Source organism: Heterocephalus glaber, unplaced genomic scaffold (genome assembly GCF_053883595.1).
Source record: "Heterocephalus glaber isolate CG9 unplaced genomic scaffold, H.glaber_assembly_v1.0 deba00001698, whole genome shotgun sequence".
Taxonomy (NCBI): domain Eukaryota; kingdom Metazoa; phylum Chordata; class Mammalia; order Rodentia; family Bathyergidae; genus Heterocephalus; species Heterocephalus glaber.
In genome coordinates, this window is record NW_028258419.1 from 497,355 (window position 1) to 524,331 (window position 26,977).

The following is a 26,977-nucleotide window of genomic DNA, read 5'->3' on the forward strand; positions in this document are numbered from 1 at the left end:
CTTGGCCACTTGTGTCAGTCAGTGCCTCCTGCCTGTTGGTATCAGTGCTCTGGGTCCTGTCACGGCCTTTCCACTCTGTTTGGATGGGGAAGCAGAACTGTCCTGTATCTCAGGGCGAGTCCCAGGGTGGCACTCTGGGCTGTGCCTGTCCCGGCTTTCCCAGGCCTCCCCACTGAGCCTGGAGAAAGGACTTTCCTTTCTGAGAGTTGGCCTGGTGGAGCCTTTCTCCTAGGATGGGAGGGCTCTATGGGGAATTTCACACTGATTCCTCTCCCCACCCTTTGCCGGAGGCCTCCCTGTCAGCGTGTGGTGAGGTTGAAATCCAGGAAGGTTGGGACCGGGTCCCAAGGCTGTGGCCCCAGCCTTCCCTCTACCTCCAGCTGTTTGGTCATCAGAATTACACTGCAGGACCTCCTGGTCACCACCAGCTAAGGCTGTAGGTCCCGAGCCTGGTAAGCAGATTTCAGTCAGATTTCTGGACTCAGCGCCTCTGCTGCCTCAGTGCTCTTAGGAGAACAAAAGCCTGGATTCCCAGCTCAAGCAGTAGTTTCCTGAGTAAGCTTGGGAGGGACATGTTTAAATTCTTTACATTTTGGTTCTGAAACCTTGATTCAGCTTTTTATTTAATTTTTTTTCATATTACAGAGAATGCTAGCATTTAACAACTGAGAATTACTGTCCATTATGGATGTACTGAGAGTTACTATCAGCAACTTTTTGCTATTATAAACAATTCTAACAGTGTGTAATTCAGTCAGCTAGCTTGACAGCTTTCTAATCTGTACGTTTCTGCAGGGTAACTTCCTAGAAGGCGTGTTGTCAAATGAAAGAGTCGGATGTGTGCATACCATCAGACTGCCCTGAAAAGACCTGATTTAGTAGCTCTGTACATCTTCCCATTTTTAATAATATATTCTTTATAAATCCTAGTAACTTGTCGAACTGATAGGCAAAAAAATTGTTCTTTGTTTTTTATTTGTATTTCTCTGATTTTTAGTGATTTTCAGTACTGCATCATGTGTGTTATACACTATTTTTACTTCAAAAATTTGTCAATTTATGAATTCCAGCTGGGTGTGGTGGTACATGCCTATAATCCCAGTATTGTAGACAGGTAAATTAATTAGCTATCTTGTAAGCAGTTAGACACGAGCCAACATGGTGGAGGATGGAGGCTCTGGACACATTCACTGAAGGCCAACATGGTAAAAGAAGAAAAACTACTATACCTGAGTGTGTCCCCTAAGGATGACTAGCAGTAATTGGTATTCTAAATAGATATCAGTCACCTGGGTGGGGGACTGAAGGCCTTACCCACCCCTTCCAGGAAACGTCCTTGACTAAAAATCCTTGTACACTTGCTGCTTGACTTGCTTCCGCATTCATCCCCATTTGATCAATATTACCTAAGGGACTATACTTGTCATAATCTTATTGGTTGTTCATAGTTTTGTGCACCTTGTGATTTCTCATTGGATCAATATTACCTAAGCAACTGTACTTGTAGTCTTACTAGTTGACCATAGTTTTGTCCCACCTTGAGCCTGCCTCCCCTCATGGCTTTGTTCCATTAAACACCTTTGAGAAGCAGGGTGAGTGGGCAAACCATTTTCTGGTCCCCACCTTCTGTCTCTTAGACAGAAGCTATCTTTCTCTCAATAAATTTTTCCTACTCTTAACCTCTGTTGTTTCTAGAATTCATTCTTTGATTTTAGAGAACACAAACTCAGGTTTCAGATATCTAGCAGGTTTGGAAGTTGCATCTATTCCCCCTATATCACCAGCACTTGGGAAGCTGAGGCAGGAGGATTTCTGAGAGTTCAAGGCCAACTGGAACTATGTAGCAAGACCCTGTCTCAAAGAACCAAAAAAAGGCTATGGATTTAGCTCAGTGGTTTCACTGCCTGCTGTGGCGAAAGCACAAGGACCAGAGTTCGATCCCTGCTACCAGAAACCGCCCCCCCCCCCAAAAAATTGTAAGAGTTCTATGGATATTCTACTGAATAATATTTGATTAGAAGGGCTGCAAATATTTTGTACTCATTTGTTGTCTGTCATTTAACTTTGTGGTATTTTTAGCCATATTGTGTCTTTTTTGCTTTTAAGAAGAATTTATCTAAACTATTTCTTTTTATATTTGCTGCTAGTATTTTTATTGTTTGTTTACATTTAGATCTTTATTTGGGATTATTAATTTTTACTTATGAAAAGTAGAAAATCACAACTTTATATTTTCAACAGTCTGCTGAAATGTAGAATTTTCTCCCCAGTACCTAACAATTGGTTGTATTCATGCAGGCATGGATACGTATCAGGACAGGAGTGGCAAAGGAGTGAAGTTACTGGTCAGGGCTTAAAAATAGGTTGCTCTCCACTGAAGAATAGGTGAATTGGGAGAAGTCGAAAAATAGTTCCAATAAAGACCACGGAATTAGTGAGTGAGAAGAGTAGAAGGGTTAAAAGATGATCCCAGGGCAAGATTTCAGAACTCAAGATATTAGAAATAAATGTGGTAAACCCAGTAAGGTGGTACACACCTGTAATCCCAGCACACAGGAGGCTGAGGCAAGGGGATCTTGGCTAGTTTGAGGTCCACAAGGCTGTGCATGTGTAGTGGGATCAAGGGTAGCCAGAACTACATAGCGAGACCCTGTCTCAAAAAATAAATGAAAGAAAGAAAGAAGACAGAGAGACAGAGAAGGAGAAAGAGGAAGGAAGTGATTGACTACAAGAGCTAGGATGTGCCCCTAAGTCCTGGATCTGCTCCTGTGCATCTCGGGCCTGGGCTCACTCCCTCCTGCACTGGCTCCAACCATGGACCCCCACGAGGGGTTCCAGGGCCCGAGGTCAGAAATACACAGAACACACAGAATGGAGCACTTTTTCCCTTTAGGCTGTCACAACTATGAGGCATTATTGCTACAGAAATTCTTCTGCAGGTCTTTTACACAGCACTGTGAAAACACTGTGTATGGTTGCTTTCACAGAATGCTGAGGATTTCAGGTGAGCCTGTAGAAATTTCCTTTTTTGATAATGTAATTGAATTACAGCATATTAATCACACCAGCTAGCCTGTCCTTGGGGTGAGCTCTCTTGGGGCTCCTGTCCGAGGTCCTAATTGCTGCTCAGGAGATGGCAGGGGAGCCTAGCTGGAGGGGTTCAGGACCCCTTGGGCAGATGCAAGCAGCAGCTGTGCCTCAGTGTAAACCCTTACTGCTGAATGTTCACAGGCAGAGATCAGTCACTCTTGGCTGTGGAGCACACTTTCATATAGGAAGAGGCGACATCCATAGAAGAGGCGGAGCTCACAGGCTGTGAGATGCTGGGGAGTAAGTCTTAAGTAACAGTACTTTGTCATGTAAAGGAGAGGGCTGCTCTTCTTACTTTTTTTTTTTTGGTATCGGGGATCAAACTCGGAACCTTGTGCTTTCAAGGCAGGCAGCGGAACCACTGAGCTGAATGCCTGGTCCATGCTCTTCTGAATATTTGATAGATTGGGCTGCAGTATGATAAAGACTATCCTTGAACTCAGGCACAAGACTAATGCTTCAGAAGGTAGAAAAAGTATATTAATTAGTTCAGTGGTCTTGGGGATCGAACTAGCCTCACACATGCTAACCAACTGCTGTACCACTGAGCTACATCCCAGCTCCCCAGAAGTTAGGGTTTTGAAAATCAAATCCAGAACTCTAGCTATAGTCCTTTCTTACTGTATGTGTTGGGTTATATACCCAGTTTGTTGGGGTGCTATCAGAGTTTTGCCCTTATACTTAAAATTGTAAGTCAAAAACCAGTATTTTCCTACAGAGATTAAAGGCGAGAGAATGTGAAGCATTCCTTGCTGGAACTGTGAGGTTTTCCTTCACCCTGTGATCTCCTCACTTCTCTCTTGGAATAAAGGAGTTACTTAGGAAAACTATTGGAAGTTCTTAGCCAAGCCCCTGAAAGGCAGTAGATTACAGGAGAAATCTGTTTTAAAATTTGGACTGTTGGTTTAGTCTGTATCCTTCTGTAATTTAAGTAATGAGAAACTGCTTATAGGATTTGAGGTGAGGAAGTTTAAAGTGCTTTTCAGCCATTAACGTGAGAAATTAGATTGAGACGAACCATCTGGGCTTACTGCAGTCATTACCTCATTGCGTCTTAAGTGCCCCATTGCCACTGCACACACTTTTTTCTTGTGGTGGAAAAAATAAGATAGCATTTGTATTATAAAGCCAGATTTTAGATGCAGTAATCTTTATAAGTATTTTGTAAACCCGTTTTTGTTGTGTTGTTTTTTGGTGCATCCTCCCAAAATGTAATTTTGTAGTTTGCCCTCCCATTGAGGCTAGCATATCTTTTACTGTATTGTCTTATAAACGTCTGTGGAACATCCCACTGAGAAATAAATTTTCTCTTAATTTTTGCATTTTTTTTACTTCTTGTCTTGTAGTTTATTTTTAAATGTTTATTAGTACATCTTTGCAGTACATCATGTTTACATTCCTCCCCTTTTTCATCCCCTTCCCCTCCCTTGTCTCCCTCTCCCTCCATTTGTTGATCCTCTTCCCACTTGAGAAAGATCTGTTTTGCTCTTTATTTATTTTCCTCTTCATTTATAATTTGGGTTTCTCATATAAGAGAAACCATGTGATATTTAAGCTTATGTGTCTGAATTTATTTCACTTAACATTATAGTTTCTAGTTACATCCATTTTCCTACAAAGGACTCAAGTTTATCTTTTCTTATGGCAGAGTACATTGTGTGTAAATACCATATTTATATAATCCATTCATACAGGCTACTTCTAAGATTTAGTTATTATGAATTGTGCTTCTATAGACATACAGGCTGGTTCTAAGATTTTTCTTTTCCGATACTTGGGATCAAACTCAGGACCTTGTGCTTGAGAGGCAGGCGTGGTGCCACTGAGTTAAATGCCCGGCCCTGGCTCCAAGACTTAGCTATTATGAACTGTGCTGCAGTTAACATGGGTATGCTTGTATCACCGTAATATGGTGTCTTAACCCTTTTGGAAAGATGCCTAGAAGGGGAAGAGCTGAGTCAAATTGTTATGTCTAGGGGTGGACAGCTCGTCAAGCCATGCCACTGCTCTGCTGAAAAGGCACCTCTTGGGGATCCTAAACCCTATTCCAGTTAGGAACTAAAAAAGGCAAAGAATAATTTAGTGTAATTGAAGATTGTTTATTTGTGAGGAAAAGATGGAAAAGAAAGAAGACAGACAGCTATTGTGAGGTGGTAGGGGACTTCAGAGCTGAAAGCCCAGGACCTCTTATCCCTGGCTGCTTTTACTGGGACTAGTGTCTTTCCCATCCCTTGTCACTATCTGGTCTGTTCCCTGGGATGTCTTTGATCCTAATCTAGGCCTTCTGGGCATTTGGTTTCTTTCTATCCCTTTGTCATGAGTAAGAAAAGGGGGAGGGCCTATTAGAAAGGCAGCTTTAGACTTAATGATTACTTAAACGGGACATGTGTACATGTGTGTATCTGGTCTAATTCTATACTGATGTTAAAGTGAGGCCATACACATATGTGTATATGCGTAGGTGTATGTGTGCACACGCATGTGTGTCTTACATATTAGATAAAGAGTCCTTAGGTGGCCGTCTCTTATTGCTCTTGCATTCTGTCAGGAGGGGGAGGAAGCTGGCTTTCCTGGCGCCTCTTCCAAGTCTAGCTAGCTTTTCCCTCCTTTCTCTTTCTAATTATCCAACTGTGGAGTCTACCTGTGAGGGCAAAAACTACTTTTAGTAAGTTTCCTTATTGATCTTAATAAAGCTGAATGAGGCCTTTATCCTATTTTTCCCTACCTTCAGGACCTGCTCCCCCTACAAAATGGAATTTTTACTTTTAGTTTTTTGAGGAAACTCCATACTGATTTCTATAGTGGTTGTACCAGTTCACATTCCCACCAACAATGTAAAAGTGTTCCTTTTCTTCCCAGAGCCTTTCCAGCATTTGTTACTGTCTGATTTCTTGATGATAGTCATTCTTTCTGGGAAAAGTGGAATCTCAGTGTTGTTTTAGTGTGCATTTCTGTAATGGCCAGTGATACTGAGCATTTCTTAGTGTATTTATTGGCCATTTGTACTTCTGTGAAGTGCCTGCTTATTTCACTTGCCCATTTTTTTTATTGAGTCTTTTATTTTGGGGGATCTAATTTTCTGAGTTCTTTATGTATTCTAGAGATGGTTACAAATGGCACATGAGAGACTACTCAGACACAGGCTTTGTGTGAGCAATAAGAGCTAATTTTATTCTGCCTGGGTGCAAGTAGGCTGAGATTGTGAATGATGTCAACAGTTGGCTGGAGGAGAAGTTTTTATAGGGTTTGAGGATGGGGGTTGTAATCTTAAAGAGTCTGGGATGGAATGCTTGGAGTCAGAGTTCCCAGGATGGTCAGTGCAGGTGTGCAGATGATACTGGACTTCTCAGCACTGGGGAAATTGTATGTCCTGTCCTAAATTTTCTTTATGACCATCTGTTCTGTTTGCTGAGGACAGCACAGTCCTTTAGCGGTTTTCTGTTGTTTGTTGAGGGCTGCATGTTTGCTGAGAGGGTCCCACTCAGTCAGGCATGACAGATATGAGTCCTCTGTCTGAGGAATAGCTGGCAAATTATTTTCCCATTCTGTGGATTGTCTCTTTACCCTGTTGATTGTTTTCTTTTGCTGTGCAGAAGCTTTTTAATTTCTAAGATCCTGTTTGTTGATTCTCAGTACTATTTCCTGGGCAGCTGGGGTTCTGTGAGAGAGTCCTTGACTATGTCTGTGACTTCAAGAATTTTACCTATTTTGTCTTCAAACAGGTTAATGTGTTTCTGTTTTAACATTTAGGATTTTTTTTTGATCCATTTTGATTTTAGTGCATGGTGAGAGAAATGGGTCTAGATTCAGTCTTCGGCATGTGACTAGTCAGTTTTCTCAGCACAATTTATTGAAGAGACTATCTTTCTCCAGTATTCTTAATTTTGCATCTCTAAAATATAGTACTTTAAGGACTTAGAGTAATTCCTTTCTCTTCCTTGCTTAAATAACTTAAAGTGTGAATAAAAAGGAATTAAATGTTTTATGACCAAGGTAAAGGAAGAAAAGAAAGACCGCTAATGGGCTCAGCACATAGCAGAAGTGGTGCTGTGTACACTTTACAAAGGGGCCATGCAGAAAGAGAATGCAGATGAAAGAAATTCAGGCAGGGAGCTCTGAGCCTTTCACCAGAAAGTACTTATTGTACAGGCATGTTTATACAAATTGGGCAGGTAGGTTCTAATTCTTTCTACTTTTTCTTTTATTTTGTGATGTGAAGGATATTTTAAATATAAGAGTTTAGTGTGTAATAGCTAAATGTTGGAATCAGCCCAGATGCCCATCAACAGATGAATGGACAACCAAGTTGTGTTTTTTTTTATACAATGGAGTACTACTCTGCCATAAAGAAGTACATGCTTCAGTCATTTATAGCTAAATAGATGGACCTTGAGACCATACTCCTAAGTGAAATAAATTGGACACACGTGCTTAAATACCACATTGTTTCTCTTTTGTGAGAAACCAAAAATGAAAATAAGGACTAAAAAAGAAAAAGAAAAAGAAAATAAGGACTGAACTGTATAATGGATGTTGGTAAATGGGAAGAAAGTGGTCAAATGGGAAGGGGAACAAGGGAGGAGGGAGGGAGAACGGAAGGGACAAGAAAAAAAAGTGAAAATAGAAGGAAAAATGGAAACAAAGCTTTTGTACATAGGGAAGAGAGGGGGCTTCAGGGGGTAATGGGATAAAATAAAATTTAAAAAACAGACCCCTTCCCCTCAAAAAGAAAAAAAAAAGAAAATGTTGTAAATACAAATGTTTAAATGTACACAAAAGAATGATTCAGCAATCTGCTAGACTTACGTGTTTCTTGGTAAATTTCCATCACTGAGATTATTTGAGTAATAGCAGTAACCCCACTGAGGTCCTGTTAAAGGGCAGAATATTCATTGTGGCACTTGTTAAAGAGTTACAGGCCGACTTTATTCAAAACCATTGCTGTAGCTATCAGGACATTGTGATGTGGTTTTGCAACAGAGGAGAGAGATTGGGCTCAACCTCTAACACAAGGAAAAGAGGGGGCTCAGAGCCCAGGAGCAGGCTAGGGTCCTTAAATGGAAGATAACCAAGAGGAATTGCCTGGGTAAAGAGGGGAGTCTGGCTGAACCAGCTCCCAGGGCTCTTGCTCCAGACAGGCTGGGTGGTCACGTATCTCCTGCTGCCTGGTGAGAGGTGTGTAGCTCAATCGGACACCAGGGGTGGTCAGACCAGAAGGATGGGGACTCTGGCTGAACAGAATTAGTAAGGTTCATGTTAAAACTAGACAGTGCAGAGACAGAGAAGCTGAAGAGCCCTCACTGATTAGAGTTTGGTAAAGGAGAGAAGCTCTGTCACTTGTGGCTGATTGCTATGTACCTTTTCATATCTGACAAGCATTAAATAGCCTTAGTGCAATGGCTTGATAATTGTCATTGTGTGATCCTATTTTAACCAAAGTGAAACATGATTAATTTTTCTTAAGAAAAATAAAAGATTTCCACATTCTGATTGTTCCTTGATGCTAAATAAATAAACGTGCTAAGTGTAGTCACAGTTTCCAGGATTTTATAATTTAAAATAGATACATCAGATGAGTAAGCCAGTGAAAGGCACTGAAGCTAGAAGCTTGGATTCTCATACAGCCTTTTTCCCCTCTGGAACTTTGAACAGCTCTTGTCTTAGGAGCCTTCATTAAGAGAGGAAACAGATCCATTATAAGAACAACAAAAAGGATTCAATTATTAGAAGTAAACCTAACCAAAGAAGTAAAAGACTTCTGCACTGAAAGTGATAAACTAATGAAGGAAATTAAGATACAGATAAATGCAAAGATCCCACTGTCGTGGGTTGGTAGAATTAATGTTAAAGCGTCTATACTGCCTACAGTTACCTACAGATTCAGTACAGTCCCTATCAAAATCCCAGTGGTACTCTTTACAGAAATAGAAAATGCATACTGGGACCTAGGTGATGCCTGGAGTCCCAGCTATGCAGGAGGATAAGGCAGGAAGATCCCTTGAGACAAGGCATTTGACCCCAGCAAAGGTGATATAGTGAGACTCTACCTCAAAAAGAAAAGAAAAAGTAAGTAAAAATAATTCATATGCAACCACAAATATCCCAGCTGTAACTGTCTTGAACAACACGAACATAGCTAAAAGCCTCATGCTTCCTGATTTCAAAATACATCTCCAAACTTCAGTAATCTTAGCAGTATTTGCAGACATTCAAACCAACACGTGGGTCAGTGAAACAGAATAGAGAAGTAATTCCATGCATTTACTGTCAACTGATCTTAACAAAAGTGCCCAAAACACAATGGAGAAAAGCAGTCTATAATAAATGATGTGCATACAAAAGGCTGAAGTTGGACCCTTACACAATATGCAAATATCAACTCAAATTAATTTAAAGATTTACATGTAACATGAGAAGGCAAGCTACTAGAAGAGAACATAATGAAAAAGCTTCTTCATATTGGTTAGGCAGTGATTTTTTTTTGACAGTACAAGTTTGTTTTGCAAAGAGAGCAAGAGTTAAGTGAGATTGCATCAAAGTAGAAAGCTTCTCCATAGCAAAGGAAACAATCACTGGAGTTCAGAGGGAACCTATACAATGGGAGAAAATATTTGCACACCATGTACCTGTTAAGGAGTTAAGATCCAGAATATATAAGGGACTCCTGCTGTTACAGGAAATACTACCAGAGATGAAATACGAAATAGTATATCTCCCAACCTGTTAGTATGATACTCTGAGTTCTTGTTCTCTAAAAATCAAAGAATGAATTCTAGGAACAAGGGAGGTTAATAGTAGGAAGATATTTATTGATAGGAAAGCTCCTGAGTGGCAGGAGGGTCCGCACTTTACACAGGAGGGTACAATGTAGGCCACAGCCATGAACATCCAATAAGGTTACAAGTATAGTCTCTTAGGTAACGGTGGTCCAATTGGGAAACAAATCACGTAACAAGCGTAGTTAGAACAAAGATTCTTCTAGGAAGTGGTGGGTCCAGAGGTCTCTGGTTACCCACTGGGGTGGTAGCTGTCTGTCTAGACTTCATTAGGCCTGGTGGTTGTTCTTTGAGGAAGTATGTAGATCTGGTCGTCTTGTCTTTATCTTGAGGCCTGATTTTTAACTGATAGGTCTGCGGTGCAGCTGTCGTGTGTTTCACCTTTGTCCTAATCCTCTCAAGGACCTATATCTGACTGCCTATAATATTTCTACCTAGCTCATCTATCTATAATACCATAACTCAATAGCCAAAACCCAAGCAACCTAATTTAAAAATGGGACAAGGGCCTGAACAGACATTTCTCAATAGAAGACACAGAAATGACCAACAGTTATGTGAAAAGATGCTCACCCACAGTCATCAGGGAAGCCAGAGAGGTATCATTTTATGCCTTTAGAATGGTCCTATCTGAAAGATGAAGGATAACTCGTTTGCCAGAATATGGAAAAAAGGGAACACTTGAACACTGTTGGGATTGTAAACTGGTACACCTAATACAGAAAACAATTTAGAGATCTTTTAAAAATTAAAAACTGGCTGGACGTGGTGGTGCTCGTATATAATCCCAGCACTCAGGAGACTGAGGCAGGAGGATTGCTGTGAGTTCAAGATCAGCCTGGGCTACATAGTGAGTTCAAAACCAGCCTGGGCTACTTAGTGAGTTCAAGGTCAGCCTGAACTGTGGGAGACCCTGTCTCAAAAACCAAAAAAAAAAAAAAAAAAAAAATTAAAGGCGGAACCTTATGCTGTAGCAGTCCTGCTTTTGAATACACGTGCATCGGAAATAGAATCAGTATCTCCAGAAGAGAACTGCCCTTCAGAGCTCACTGCAATGCTATTCACAATACCCAGGATGTGGAAACAACCGAAATGTCCCTCAGAAGTGGGTTTGAGAAAACAGGTGGATATACATACCAACCGAGTGTTACTTCAGAAGGGAAGGAAATCTTGTCATTTGTGACAGCATAGACAAACTGAGGACATTGTGTTGAGGATGAAATAGCTAGTCCCTCAATACAGGTACTGCATCATGTCAGTTCTGTGAGAAATCGAACATAGACACCTAGAAGCAGAAAGAGAGTAGGGTGGGGGTGCCAGGCGCTGGGCCAGGGGGGATCGGGAAATGGTCTGGAAGGGTGCACAGTTCTGAATATCTGATGGACAGTTAACAATACTGTGTTGTATGCTTGGTTTGGTGACATATTTTTTTAATGGTAGCTTTGAGCCATGGTAGATATGCTAACCACCCTGATGGTGTTCTTTGTTTCACATAGCGTACGTATATCAAAATGTCAAAGGAGGTTGGACATCATATACCAAAATAAACAGTGGTACCTCAGTTCACAAACTTAATTTGTTCTCCGCTTGTGGAAAAGATGGCCACATTTGTATTGACAAATGCAGAGTTTGCAAACAAAGAAAATTTTGCGAAACACTTCTGTTTGCAAACCAAACTGTTTGCAAACAGGCATTCATGAACCAACGTAGCACTGTATAGGAGGAATGTGTTCTAATATTCCACAACACAGTATGGTGACTGTAGTTCACAATTTATTATATATTTATAAAGAACTAGAAGAGAGGTTTGACGGTTCCTAATATGAAGACATGATGTTAAAGAGGAGATGGAAATGCTAAGTGCTCTGGTTTCTTCAGGATGCATTACACACCCATATCAAATTATCATACCCTGTCCCGTAAGTAATACACAACAATTAATTATTTCTCTAAAAAACTTAAAAACATCAAGTTGTACACCTTAAAAACTACAACTTTTACTTTTGAGTTATACCTTGATAAAGCCTAGAGGGAAAGTGGGGCTCATCCCTTCTTCAGTCCCTGTGCTTAGGTGAGAATCACAAGCAAATGAGGTGGCCTCAAAGCAGACAGTGATTCCTGGGTTTTAAAAAATTTTAAATGGCTCAGACCCTTGTGAAAGTTGGGATCCCTCTGGAAACACTTTTTGGAGTATCGGAGCATCAGGCATCCCCTAAATTCCATCCACAGTCTCTAGATTATGAACTCTAGCCACAAGCTGACTGAGCGTTTTGTGAACTGTTACCTAATTTCCAGCATTTTTACAGTGTACTTCAATTTTATTTTTGTTCTAGGGATTTTCAGGACTATAAAATACCAGCACATAGTAGGTTATTTGAATAATTTCTTAGATTCCTTATATTAACATTTGGAAGTTTTAAATATTTTCTAAAAGTGAATAATAAGCTGTCCAGCTTTGAACGGGACTGTTTTGTTACTTTGTAGTTAAACGTGCTCAGCCCTTTCCTGCTGTTCAGGCCTCCTCCACAGTCCAACACTTGGGAAGTGTTGGGTGCTCTCCACACAGGCTACCCGCAGAGCGGACAGCCACAGCAGGGTCCTTGTGCCCATCCCTGTGATGAGCCCCCCTGAGCCCTCTGTTGCAGGGGACCTGTGGTCGTGAGCAGGCTCCTGCAGTCCACAGGGTGTTTGTTGGCTCCACATGCTCAGGACAAGCGTGTTTCAGATGCATGTTCTTCTAATCCTTTTAAAAGGCCACAAGTAGATGTTTAGTAAATACCATGCTAGCATTGAGGTCCTCTTCATTTCCTAAGAAAAGTCATGCTGGCTTATGTGGTGGTGCAGTAGAATTAAAGAAAGATTAATCTCAGTGCTGCCTGCCTTTTTTCAGGCTAAAAAACAAACTACTTTTTATCTAAATTCTGCATATCTGTAATGTGCTCTCAGCCTTCCTGGTTTCTTTTGTAAAATATCCTGTTTTTGTGTCTGAAATCAGCTAATTGCTAGCACAGTTAGTAGTGGTTGAAAGGGACTAACGATCCTTTCTGAAAGCTTAGTGTTATTGATTCTGTATGTACGTCAGTGTGGTGGTTAGTTGCTGCAGCAAGATACATTTTACTTTACGATTCATTACACACACACCGTTGCCTAAAATAAACCTCAACGAATTAGTATTTTATCCTTATCCTGTATGTTCCAGTACCTTCTATGTTATTTCTTTAAAAAGAAATGCTCATCACTGCCCATTAAATGAATTAACACGGCTTGGCAAGGATGTCAGTTTACAGATTACAGATGAAATGAGGGAGTGGTCTTTAGGTATATGATCATTTTCATTATACCCTTATGATTTCTATGATATATTTGGAGACCATTTCATTTGGTTTGCATGTTTTCAAACCAACACACTTTATCAGGTACTCAAAATGTAATTTTTCTTCCAAAAAAATTAAAAAAATTAAAAATACAAAATTTTGTGGGAGTTTTGGCTGTATGTTTTGAAGTTAGGGAGAACATTCTAATTCTCTGTTCTTTTTACATGTTCCTAATTAGTAAGCAAGATATTAATAGAGTAAGGTTTGTGATTCTTTTATTTTTTTAACTTGACATGGTTAACTTATTTGGAAATATTTTGTTACCTGTCCAATTAATATTTCATATTTTATGTAAATTGTGTCAGAGCCAGGAAGAACTTTAAATTCCATGATTCATAATTTGTCATTCAGACAGATTTATCAACGTTAACTTTGGTTTTCTATTGAAATTTTCTGTTTAAAGAACTAAAAATATTTTAGGCAGAATTTTCCATTTTTAGGATTTCGATAAACTTACCTGCAGGCTTGGCCTGGTCAGAGTGGTAACATTTTGACTATTGCTATCTCGACATCTTCCAGAATCAGAAGAGTTTCTCCGTAACCAGCCAAGATGAACATGGTGAAGAGGATCATGGGCCGGCCGCGGCAGGAGGAGTGCAGTCCACAGGACAACGCCTTGGGTCTGATGCACCTCCGCCGGCTCTTCACAGAGCTGTGCCATCCTCCCCGGCACATGACCCAGAAGGAGCAGGAAGAGAAGCTGTACATGATGCTGCCGGTGTTCAACAGGGTGAGTGCAGACAGACAGACTCCTGCCTCCCTGGACGGTGCATTGGGGGCGTCTCCAGGGGAGTGGGAAGTCACAGTACAAGGGAATGAAGGGATGCCTCGTTTTTAAAGGCCTGCTATTGTCATTCATTTTATAAAGGTTTGCTGCTAAGATAACGGGGCTGGGTGTATAATCTACCCTGGATGAACAGCACTTAATGAGACCTCTTCCGGTCTAACAGCCTCAAGAGGTGTGAGCTTGTGTGAAATGCTTCTGTAGTGTCTGGGAGGAGGGAAGATTGTAAATGACCATGTCTGTTGCAGTATTCTCTTGTTCCCAAGCGATGTGTTTATTGTATCAAATGGTGCATTTGTCTAGGCTCTTAGTATCCTTTAAAAACCACCTGCTTCGCTTTGCTGCGGCTGGGTTTTCATGCGATTCTTCTGTAAGGGCCTAATGGTACACTGTAGAGAATCCATGCAGAATCAGTCTTCTGATGTATTTTGTTGAATCCAAGCAGCAATCTTGTTAGAGCTTTTTAAAATAACTTTTATATATTGATTGTAGGTTTATAAGCACATAGTTTTAAAAAGTCAAGTGGTTCCTTGGGCTTAGAGCTACCCTACTGCTCTCCACTACTAATTGCTGCTGCCTCTAAAGCTTTTAAATAACAGTTTCCCTGAAGCCTCTTGATTATTCAGTTTTAATTGACTTCCTGCTGAGGAATACGAGTTTGCCTTTTTGCTTCCTGTCCCTCCAAACTCACCCACACTGCCTTGTGTGCTCCTCTCCTTGCCCCTTGCACATGTGTGCTTTCGGTGTGCGCTGTGATCTGTGTTCAGGCCCCGTGGACTGTGGCAGACATGTTGTACCAGCACCATTGTTTTTCTAGTACAGGATGGTGTTATAGAACTTGTTTCCTCCAAGACTTCATATTTGCTTCAGTTTGTCTTTCTCCCCAGGTGTCTGTTTCTCTGTCTCCTTCATGTCTCTCTCCTTTCCCTCTCTCTCTCCCTCTCCCTCCCTCCCCTCTCCCTGTCCTTTTGTCTCTCTACCCTGGCTTCTCTCCCTTGCCCTGACTCTGTCCTTCTCTGCGTAATTTTTTATTAGTACATGTGTGCTGCAGTACATAATGTCTACATTCCTGGTGTGGAGTTGATGCACTATGTAACACATCTCAATCCCTCTTTCAATCCCCTTTCCTTCCCCCGCTTCCTCCCTGCCCACCTCTTGTTTCCCTTCCATTTTAGGAAAGATCTAGCTCCCTGTCTCCTGTTATCTACCTTTTATCTTGCTCTTTATTTTTACTTTGGGGTTTTTTTGATTTTTTTTTTTTTGGTACTGGGGATTGAACTCGGGACCTTGCGCTTTCGAGGCAGGCGGTGGAACCACTGAGCCAAATCCCCGGCCCTACGTTTTTCATCTAAGAGCTATGTGTCTGATTTATTTCATTTAACATTATGGTCTCCAGGTGGATCCTACACAGGACTCAAATTTATCCTTCTTTACAGCAGAGTGTAGTACTCTGGGGTATAGATACTACATTTTCTTTATCCATCCATCTGTTGATGGACATACAGGTTGCTCCCAAGATTTAAATTTTTTTTCTTACTGTCTCTGTCTCTCTCCCTTACCATTTCTCTGTCTTCCTGTGTCTTCCATTCTCTTTCTATTCCTTCAACTTTTTCTCTCTTCCCCCTTTCTGTCACTCATTTCCTTATTTCTCTTCTCCCTGTTTCTCACTGTCCTGTTTCCCCCAGTTTTTCTCTCTGCCTGTTCTCTTTTTTCTTCCCTTTTCAGTCCCTCTTCCCTGTCTCTCTGCCCTCTGTTTTCCCTCGGCTCTGACTTGCTAGCCTTAATCTATGTTGTTCTCTCTCTTAGTCTGCCTCTCTGCAGGAAATTTCCTAAGCTCTTCTTTTGCCTCATCATGTATGTGTTCATACTTAAGAATGAGATGTTGACTGGACTGGACATTAGGTCTGCAAAGTGAGACTTTCGCCTGGTCACATAATCTGGCTGGGTTACTTGAGAGATCCCTCAGCTTTAATATCCTCTTGAAGGATTAACTCTCTGGTAGTCTGCTGCCTGGGGAGAGGTAGGCACCTTAATTTTCTGGGCTGTAAAATAAGAATAAGAATATTACTTTAAGGAGAGGCATGGTGATGCATACCTTTAATCCCAACACTTAGGAGCCTGAGGCAGGAGCCTGGGCCACATAGTAAATTAAAGAATTCAAGGCCACCCTGAAGTACATAGTGAGACAATGTCTCAAAGAAACTAAACAACAACAACAACAACAACAAAAAATGAGTATTTGTCCTCAGCAACTTTTATCTATTATTTTTGTTACTGCATTAAAAGTACAAACATTAAAAGACAAAGCAAAGAGTATGGACTGCTTATGCTAAAATAATTATTCACTTGTGTGTCAGACACACTAACAGTGCGGGCTGAGAGCAGAGGGGAGAGATGGGCCCTGTGACTCTGTTTGTTGCTTGTTCGTTCTTTCACGATTCATCCACTAGCTCATGCAGTGAACTTCGTCAGGTGAACTGCACTGGGCACTGGGGTGTCAGGTGAGAGGCAGACTTCAGTCTGTAAGACTGGAGTACGACTCGGAAGGGAAGCACGTGTACACATGGCTCAGTGGGAGAGAGAGTGCAAGACCAGGTGAGCAGTGTGGTGCCTGAAGTAGTGACCTGACTCCAGGGTCCAGGGGAGGCTAAGTCTTCCTCAAGAATGTGATGCATTCCTGAGCTCTTCAGATAACCCTTAACCACCATAGGGATAAATGGGACCAACTTAACAGACCAGCTAGCAGAAGTTCCTGTGTGAGCCAGGGCAAAGGACAGCAAGCATATGGGAATGTGCTGGCATCTATTTGCCATCCTCTTAATTGATTTTACATAAGGAGGGTGAAAAATGCGACTGTCTGGACTTGTGGGAGCAGAGTACCTCGAGTTTAGAGCTGGCCTTGTTCTGGAGGCGTGAAGAACCTGTGACATTGTTAAGCAGCACTGTGAGAGGCGAGGGGCCGACCCAAGGCTATCTCCTGTGTCTGATGTATGTGGGACTTGGAGAGTGTTTGCAGCAGCAGCTGGGAAACAAGGTTTCAGGAGCAGATCCATGGTGTGGCATTGGGTCTGAACTGTTGGAGAGCTTTCATGGTGGAGGCAATCAGCAATAATTAGAAGTTCACGTGACGGGACTGAGTTGAACACTTGATTTTTTTTTTTTGGTACCAGGAATTGAACTCAGGTCCTTGGGCTCGCGCAGCAGGTGGTGAAACCACTGAGCTAAATCCCTGGCCCTGAACACTTGATTTTTGAGCCCATTGACATAAATGTCATAGTTGAGACATTGGAATGGAACAAGAGATTACTCATGGTTCATACTGCCACATGAGTGTACTGGCAGAATGAATGGCTTTTGTTTTCTTTTCTTTTGTTGTGAGACTGCTTCTCACTGTGTTGGGCATGCTAGCCTTGAATTTGTGATCCTCCTGCCTCAGCCTCCCCAAGTAGCAAGGATTACAGGTGTGTGCCACCGTGGCTGGCTGAGAAAATGGATGTGGTAAGAAGGAAGGGAAACTCATAAAGGTTAGAGAACAGGAGCCTAGTCAGTGCCGGAACAGAAAGAATCAGGATAGGGTAGGTTAAAGAAATCAAGAGATAGAAGTTTCTAGAAGGAGTGCAGTTGACACTGTCACATATCCCAGAGACAGCAAGTGTGATGTGAAGAGAAAAGCGTTTGTGAGGATTTGTCAGTTTGGAAGTCAGCAGCCAGAAAGCAGTTAAGAAAGGAGTGATTGAGATGCAGAAAGATAGTAGACAGACCAGGCTTTGAGCCATTTCCAGGCAAGTAGCACAGCAAAGCCTGGCAGACGTTGTCTTAGTGGGTTTTGGGTTGCTATGAAAAGCACTGAAGGTTGGGTCTTTATTTTTGAAAAGATGGTGCCAATGTAGTGTCCTGTGTCTCAGTGCGGTGAAACAGACAGGCCAGGCACGTGGAGTGGCCTCGAGTTATAAAAAGCCCTCTCTGCTCTGTGAGAGGGAATTAACCCATGTGTGAGCTCGGGCCCAGGACCTGATTTCTATCCCTCCTACATGGCCACCCTGGCCCTGGCCTCAGCCCGAGAGCCAGGGGACCACAGAGGTGAGCTGGGCAGTGAAGGCAGCTTCTTATATGTTTATAATGTTTTGCTTTGTTCTTAAGGGTGAGTGAGGGCTAGCATGCTCATAAGGAGAAGAGAGTAGCAGGGAAGAGGAATTTGGAAAGTTTCAGGAAAGGATGAGATTAGATTGAGGGAGGAAGAGGATGGAGACAAATTCCAGGGATGAATGAGCCTCGAACAGCCCGTCATGTAGGAGCGCGAATTTTCTGGGTGTGAGGATAGACTCTTAGTTATGGTCAGTGTCGAAGAACATGATGTATTCATGACTTTGGGTTCCTGTGATCATACATGAAGGTCATGGCCGGTCAAGAGACTGGAGTATGTGCGCCTGCAATCCCAGCTACTTGTGAGGCTGAGACAGGGGGATCTCAGAGTTAAATAAAAAGGGCTAGAGATGTAGCTCAGGGCTCCCTGGTTCAATCAACAGCACCCCCCTTCCCCCTAGAGTCCAAGGTAAGTAGATTGAATAAAAGATTTAAGGACATTAAGGAGTATTGTAAGGGAATGGGAGAGAAACAGAAAAAGAATCAAAGAAGGGCACTGTGTACTGTGAAAGAGCTGACTAGTATTGAGGGGCTAGAGAACACTGGTGAGGGTGTATTTGCTCTGGATTCAGAGCCAGCACATTTCTGAATGTGTGAATGGAGAGGCTGAACCCTGCTGCGAATGAGGGTGAGGAGGTCAGACTGGAACATGAGGGGTGAGAAAAGGTTAAAGTGGCTGTTTTTAAAAAGGAAGAGGAAAAGGACCGTAGTTCAGATACGCATTGTTTCAAGCCTTGTCAGAATCAGTTCTGGGATGTTTTTGGGTTGTTTTTTTTGTTTTTAAATGCCATGATGTGCTGCTGCGGTAGGCTGCTGTGTAGTTTAAGGTGATTTCCTTCTCTCAGATTTGTTAACATTTACAGGGTGATGAAAATGTTTAAAGCAGTTAAGGGAATTTGTTCTCAGTACTGTGTGTACGCATGCACACGTGTTCGAGGAGCTGGGAATTGAACCCAGGGCCTCACACACGGTAAGAGCTCTCAGGCTGAGCTGGACCCTAGTCAGGTTCAGTAAATTTTTAACTAATGAAAAGGTAAAAGTTGTTTCTGGACCATTGTGACCAATTAAACATGCATACATTATATTTGTTGTATGAACACTAATGAACTAAAGTGACCCTTAGGTTTCGTTCCATTCCATTAGAAATACATGGCTGTGTCTCCTTGGTCCTGTTCATCCACTTGGGCATGAACAGTGTCCACAGCTGGAAGTACATTTGGTGAATGAATGACGTAGTGTGGTTCCAGAACCACCAGTTCCTACCAGGATTGCTAAAAATGAGTTGTATTGGGTTTTTGTGTAAGACCGAGGGCCTTACCAAACACTCCGAGGAGCTGACTGCAGCGAAGAACACTCGGGAAGGAACACACCGGACAAGTTGGAAAGTAAAATAGACCTTAGTCTGGCCAGATGGCACTCTCAAAGCAAAGTAGCTTAGAGAGGCGACTAGCCCAGAGTCCGAGGCTCTTTTTATAGGGGGTTGCAGGGGAAGTTAACAGGCGAAATTTACAGAAGAGGAACAAAGGTCAGTGGTCAGCTGACACGTACTGATGGTCAGCAGATGTTTGTAGATTGTTCTATAGATAGCGGTGTTCGGAACATCAGTTGTGAACAAAGAGTTGAGTAATTTACTTTGGGACCTTATGGCTGATACAGATCTTATCTAGTGTCCCGGAACTAACAAGCATCTTTATCTATTTACTTACATTCACAGTTGGGGCTAGGGGAGTTTTATGATTACAGAGTTATGCAGTCCCACATTCCCCACTGATTTTACCACTTAAGTAATCTTACCTATAAACATAGGCATCCATTGTATACAACAGCATGACAATAGTAAGCATATACACACAGCTATAACAAGGAGAAAAAGTTGTTTTAACCATTGTAGGTTGGGCAACCATTTAGTTAGCCATTGGAACAAGTCCCAGCCATCTTCACTATGTACCCTTTGAGCCAGGTCTTCCAATTGTTTTACCTTTTCTTTGATTTTTGGACTATTGTCAGTAAGATTGAAACAACACATTTCTTATTTTCTCACAACCTTGGTGGTGGAAGAGCAACAAATAGTCTATCACTGCCCTGTTATCTAAGATTGCCTGTCTCTGTTCTTGTAACTCTTGGTTAATTAATGCCAAGCCTGATGAGGTAGCATTTAACCCTTTGACATCCTTGCATGCTAATTTCCCTACTGCCTTTTCAGCATGGACTCCTATAGAAGGCAAGGCAACATAGTTATGCTATCATAGTTATTACTTCAGCATCTGTCAACAGACCTACATCATCATCACATCCTGGTGCAGTATAGGGTGACCAACGTTTAGTTCTGTTTGGCATAATCAAATCAGTTCTATCTGGTAGAACCACAGCTAGATGACTCAAGCAGCAACGGGTCTTGGTTAAATTGGCTGGGATATGATTGAAAGTTATTCCTTCACAGGTTTAAAACCATCCTATTGACAGGGAGATATGGCAATTGTTATACACAATTCTTTTGTTTTATATGACAGGGCATTCCTTCTGACCGTTTTATCCTCAGACATTTGGTTGTACAATTTTCATACATAGCACATTGGGTATTATTTGACATAATTACCCTGGGTGTATATAATTTGACAGCATTCTTAAGTTTATGACATGAGGCATGTCCCCAATACATGATGGAAATTTACATCAACATTTAGACAGAATTCAGACAAATTAAGCGAGTTTGCCAGTTGAATCCATACATTTTTTGTGTGATCTAGTCCTCTTGGGGGCAATACTGGGAGTGTCCCAGAGAATATTATCATGAAGGCGAAACATCTCCAACCCACTCCAATCTTAGCTTTTGGTCGCCTGGTTGGCTGATAACCTTCCATTTGTCATTTTTGACGTCCGCGGGGGTGGGGGGTGGGTCCTGCTTTCAGATGGTTGCGATGTATCCAGGCAGAAGGTCCAGCCACCTTCACCGCCAAGGGAGTTGTCAGGACTACAGGAACCGGTCCCTTCCAACGAGGTTCCAGGGTCTTGGAATCAAACCTGCGAATAAAAACCAAATCTCCCGGCTTATAGGGTAAAGGTTGTAAAGGTTTTTCATCGGGACTAGTCATTTCCTTTCGTAATGTCTCATGTAGCTCTGACTGAAGCTGATGAACTGCTTTTAAGGATTTAAGGAGTCGAAGGTGGGAAAACTTTTCCTTTAATTCTACATCTATTAATGGAATGATTGGGGGAGATCGCCCATAAACAATCTGGAAGGGGGACAGATTGAGGGGAGGCTTGGGAGTGCACCTCATTCGGAGGAGGGCAAAAGGGAGAAGCTCTACCCAACCTAGTTCAGTCTCCAAGCATAATTTAGTCAGAATCTCCTTTAAAGTTCGATTTGTTCTTTCTACCTGTCCTGAACTTTGAGGCCTATAGGCACAGTGTAGATTCCACTTTATTCGAAGGAATAAATTAATTTAGATATTTTAGCCATAAAGGCTGGACCATTGTCAGACCCCAGAGCTAAGGGCAAACCAAAATGGGGAACTATTTCTGTCAGGAGCTTTTTAACTGTTACTTCAGCTGTCTCCCTCTTAGTGGGGTATGCTTCTACCCATCCTGAAAATGTATCCACAAAAACTAGCAGCTATTTGTACCCATACATGCCAGGCTCCATTTCAGTAAAGTCCAATTCCCAATGTTCTCCTGGAGTTAATCCTCTGTGTCGGACCCCGGGGGGCCCGGTTACCCGATTTGTATTTACCTTGAGGCAGCTGGGGCATCGTCTCACCATGTCCTGGGCCTTTTGAACTAATCCCTCGCTGATGAAACGGGGTTGCAGGGCAGCTATCATCCTTTTCTCACTGAGGCGGGTGGACTCATGTAGTTTGCGCAACAATGTGTCTGCTGCAGCGGTGGGGAGCACCACCTTTCCATCCTTAGTTGTCCACCATCCATGTTTTCCTTGAGTCCAGTTGTTCCCATTCATTTTTGCCACCTCTTTATCTGTGTATTCAGGTTTTTCTGGGAGTACTGGCGTGGGTAGCAAAACCATTTGCTTCCCCAATGATTTTTGGGCAGCTTGCTTTGCTGCTCGATCAGCAGCATTATTACCAGTTATCTTGGGGCTAGACCCCTTTTGGTGCCCATGGCAATGGATGATGGCAACCTCTTGGGGCATCCAGATGGCTTGTAGCAATGCCAGTATCTCATTCTTGTTTTTAATTTCCTTTCCTTTGGAGGTCAGCAGCCCTCTATTTTGATAAATCTCCCTGTGTACATGGGCAGTGGCAAAAGCATAACAGCTATCAGTGAATATATTTATCCTTTTTCCTTTTCGTAATTCCAGAGCCTTAGTCAAAGCAATCAGCTCAGCCCTCTGTGCTGATGTCCCTTGAGGTAGCCCCTGTTCCCATTCCACCTGTTGGGCCTGGTTGACCACCGCCGTTCCAGCATACCGTACACCATCACGAACAAAATTGCACCCATCAGTATAGAACGTTATCTCTGCTCGAGGGAGGGCCTGGTCCGTCAAGTCCGGATATCCTCCCCTCAAGTTTTCAAGAGTCTCGAGGCAATCATGGATGGGCATTTGTTCGTCAGATTCCGGGAGTAGAGTAGCCGGATTGAGGCTAGCAGTGGTGGCAAACTTAATGCGTGGCCGCTCTAATAGGAGTCCTTGATACTGTAACAGCCTGGCATTAGACAGCCACTTGCTAGGTGAGCTATTTAACAAGGGCTCAATGGCATGGGGAGTGATCAAAGTCAAATCCTGTCCAAAGGTCAATTTGTCAGCCTCTCGGGTTAAAGCAGTTGCTGCTGCTACTGTCTTCAAACAAGTAGGCCACCCTCGGGCCACTGGGCCGAGCTTCTTTGAGAGGTATGCCACAGGTCGCTTCCATGGCCCCAAAAGCTGAGTAATCACTCCCTTAGCTACCCCATTTTTCTCTGCCACATACAAGGTAAAGGGCTTGTTTAAGTCTGGCAATGCCAGGGCTGGTGCCAATGCAAGCACAGTCTTAAGCAATTGAAATGCCTGCTGGCAAGCCTCAGTCCATTCGAGGGGTGTATTTCTTCCCGCAGTGGCCTCGTGCAGGAGTTTGGCAATCTCAGCAAAGCCAGGAATCCAAATCCTGCAATAGCCAACCGCCCCTAGGAAGTCTCGCACCTGTTTCTTTGAGCCTGGCTTCAGAATCTGGAGAATTGCAGATAATTTCGATTCTGCCAGCCTCCTCTTTCCCTTTTCAAGAATATAGACCAAGTAGGTTACCTTGGTCCGGCAGAGCTGAGCTTTCTTCCAAGACACCCGATATCCCAGTTCCTGGAGGGCTTCCAGAGGCCCTCGGTGGCTGCAATGCATTCTTTATTGGCTGAAGTCGCCACCAGGAGGTCATCGACATACTGAAGAATAATCGCCTGGGGAAACACTTTTCTTACCTCGTGTAAATCCTTGCTGAGAGCTTCCCCAAACAGAGTGAGGGAGTTTTTGAATCCCTGTGGCAACCGGGTCCATGTCAGTTGTCCGGTAGTCCCGGTGTCTGGGTCAGTCGATTCGAAGGCAAAGAGGGGCTGGCTCACTGGAGCTAGAGGCAGGCTGAAAAATGCATCTTTGAGGTCTAATACCGAGTAGCACACATGAGCAGGAGGGATGAGACTCAACAGAGTATAGGGGTTTGGTACCGTTGGGTGGACGGTCTCCACCCAGCTGTTTACCTCCCGCAAATCCTGTACCGGCCTGAAGTCTGAGGTGCCCGGCTTCCTTACAGGAAGCAGGGGTGTATTCCAGGCAGATTGGCAAGGGACCGAGATGCTGGCTTCCTGGAGTTGGTGGATGTGTTTGGAGATCCCCACCTTGGCCTCGTCAATCTTCTTTATCTACTAGAAGAACCCCGTCTCTTTCTTTCTTAGTCTCTTTCTCTCTCTTTCTTTTCAACTTCTCACAATCCCTTTTATAATGGCCCTTCTCTTTGCAATATGCGCATTGATCCTTCTGTAACAAGGGCCATACTTTACTTTTATCCTCTTTTTTTATTTCCTCTGTGTTCCTTTTGGATGAAACCTCTATCTGCTAAGGCTGCAATATTTGCTTTTTCTATCTTTTTAGCCATTCTATCATCAAAAGGATCCCAGTTATTAAACACCTTCATTGTCACACTCATCAATCTTTCCCTATTTTCTCCCTCAAATCCCTCCATCCACTGCAATTTCTTCCTAATATCTGGGGCTGACTGAGTGACAAAAGCCAAATTAATTGCCTGTAGGTTTACAGGGGCATCTGGGTCAATTGGAGTATACATACGGTATGCTTCCAATAGACGATCCAGAAAGGCAGAAGAGGATTCCTCAGGTCCTTGGAGGACCTCGAGTACCTTGCTCAAATTGGTAGGCTTCCAAGTGGCTCCCCTCAAGCCGGCCAGGAGATGCTGATGGTAGTTTTGGAGAGCTTCTCTCCCGCCCGAGGAATTAACTTGCCACCGGGGATGGGTGGATGGAAGTTGTGCCTCAGCACGGGCCTGCTGTTGCTCATCGAGTGGGCCATCTGTTCCTCCCAACACTGATTTTATGGTTTGCCCTCGGATCCTTTCTCTCTCCTTGGAGGTGAAAAGGGCTTGAAGGAGTTGTTGACAACCATCCCAGGTAGGGTCATGGGTATAAAAAAAAGATTCTAGGAGGGAGATCAAAGCCTGGGGCTTTTCTAAAAAAGGGAGATTTTGATGTTTCCAATTATATAAGTCGCTGGTAGAAAAAGGGATATAGACATAATGACCCTGCTCTGTTTCCCGAAGAGGCAAAAGAGGTTACCAAACCAGCCCCTTCAATGGGAGCCCCGCTGGGACCATAAGCGGCACCTGTTCGCGTGTGGGAGGGGGAGGTCACAGAATCCGGAGATTTTTCCTCTTCGGGAAGAGGAGGGTAGAAAGGGTTTCGAGATCTGGGGCCGGCTTTATCAGAGGAGGAGGAAGGCTTCATGTAGGGTGGAGGTCTTATAAAGGGGTCTAAGGGATCAGGATCTTGTGAGAGCACCAGCTTGGGAGCCTGGGCTTTGACCTCTTGGGGTTCCCTTGGGGCCATAACCAAAATTCAAGAGTTTCTTCATAAGGAACAATGCTGCAACCAAGCTGGAGGCTCTTGACAAGCCTGAACCCAGATATTTATATATGGAAACTGATCAGGATGGCTAGGGTGCCTGGTGACCTTTTTCCATACCGCCCAGCAGAGGCTTGGGTCAAAAGAGCCCTCAGCTGGCCATCCAACTCCAAAGGCCGGCCATTCCAATTGACACAGGGAGCAGAGTTTTCCACGAGAAAATTTAACCCCATATTCGTCCTCCTGCTCAGGGGAAAAAGCCAATTTAAAATTAGTAAGGAAACAGTCCAACGGGGTAGTCTTGGAGCAGGATCCTCCCATCTCTGTCCTTGATGGTTTGGAAAGAAATTCAAAATTAAACACACAACGGATAGGACACTAACATATGAACCACAAGACGAACAGGCGCCACAACAAAAGTGAAACTAAATCTTCCCTTGTTCCTCGTCAGGAACCTTGGGGTCAGGGGAGGCTTACCGGCCCGTCAGCCACCTCACCCCTGACTTAACAAATGGTTGCAACCGGCCAAAAACTTACCTCCGGAGGTTTTTCCAAGGTCTATGCCTGAGAGTCTCCTGCTGGATCCCGCCACAGAGTCTCAGCTGATCCGGGGTTCCTTACCCGGGGATCTCGCTGGGGCCTCCAAAATGTAAGACCGAGGACCTTACCAAATGCTCCGAGGAGCTGACTGCAGTGAAGCACACCCGGGGATCCCAGCGGTGCCTCCAAAATGTAAGACCGAGGGCCTTACCAAACGCTCCGAGGAGCTGACTGCAGTGAAGAACACCTGGGAAGGAACACACTGGACAAGTTGGAAAGTAAAACAGACCTTAGTCTGGCCAGATGGCACTCCCAAAGCAAAGTAGCTTAGAGAGGCGACTAGCCCAGAGTCCGAGGCTCTTTTTATAGGGGGTTGCAGGGGAAGTTAACAGGCGAAATTTACAGAAGAGGAACAAAGGTCAGTGGTCAGCTGACACGTACTGATGGTCAGCAGATGTTTGTAGATTGTTCTATAGATAGCGGTGTTCGGAACATCAGTTTTGAACAAAGAGTTGAGTAATTTACTTTGGGACCTTATGGCTGATACAGATCTTATCTAGTGTCCCGGAACTAACAAGCATCTTTATCTATTTACTCACATTCACAGTTGGGGCTACGGGAGTTTTATGATTACAAAGTTATGCAGTCCCACATTTGGACTTTGCTTGATTTTTGCTTAACAGTGAATGAACCTTAATACTGTCAGACAGTTTGTGTAGAATGCTTGGCAGTGTTCGTACAGGTAGGGTGGTTGCCTTTCAGAGTCCTGAGTCGAAAATGGCAGGACATGTGCTGCATACATTTTCAGAGCAGGATTCGTGCTGGAGTCTTGAAAAGCCTCCTGTGGCCTTCATCACAGTCCTACAAGGAGGCTGCTGTTCCTCTCCTGTACACCGGTTCTCTCAAACCGAGAGATGACAGTGGAGTCTGAGAATAGCTCAATATTATTTATTCAGTGTTCTACAAAATAATTAACCTTTAGTCCCGAGAACAAAAGCCTACAGAGAAAATACTTGGTTTAAACTTATTTAAAATGAACAGCCTTTCAGTTTTCTAAAAATTCATTAACTGCTATTGTTAATTACCAGGAAATGTGTTATCATACTTCATTATGTATTTTTAAATGTCTTAAAAAATGTAATCTTTAGTAACTAGGAATTTTATGAGAAATTCCCTTGTTTTTGAACTTATTTCCAGTTTATATTTGAGAAGCATCT

The 26,977-nt window shown here is 43.0% G+C and overlaps 2 protein-coding genes across 15 annotated transcripts in view; one reads left to right on the forward strand and one right to left on the reverse strand.

Moving 5' to 3' along the window:
* Wdfy3 (WD repeat and FYVE domain containing 3) overlaps positions 1-26,977 on the forward strand; it is a 304,615-nt gene that overhangs the window by 84,223 nt on the left and 193,415 nt on the right. For 13 of the 14 annotated variants that reach the window (XM_087199311.1, XM_087199309.1, XM_087199320.1 and 10 more), the window contains one exon: positions 13,760-13,970. In XM_087199311.1, coding sequence (XP_087055437.1) covers positions 13,791-13,970 — 180 coding nt within the window. In that variant the 5' untranslated portion in view covers positions 13,760-13,790. Of the gene's footprint in view, positions 1-3,231; positions 3,331-13,759; positions 13,971-26,977 lie in introns of all 14 variants that reach the window. The other variant, XM_087199312.1, reaches the window with a different exon arrangement.
* On the reverse strand, positions 19,268-26,391 carry LOC147821774 (uncharacterized). Its single transcript, XM_087199323.1, has 2 exons — positions 21,898-26,391; positions 19,268-21,188 (listed from the first exon to the last, which is right to left on the reverse strand). Exons 1-2 carry the CDS (start codon positions 23,491-23,493, stop codon positions 21,183-21,185), a joined length of 1,602 nt encoding a protein of 533 aa, XP_087055449.1. The 5' UTR covers positions 23,494-26,391; the 3' UTR covers positions 19,268-21,182.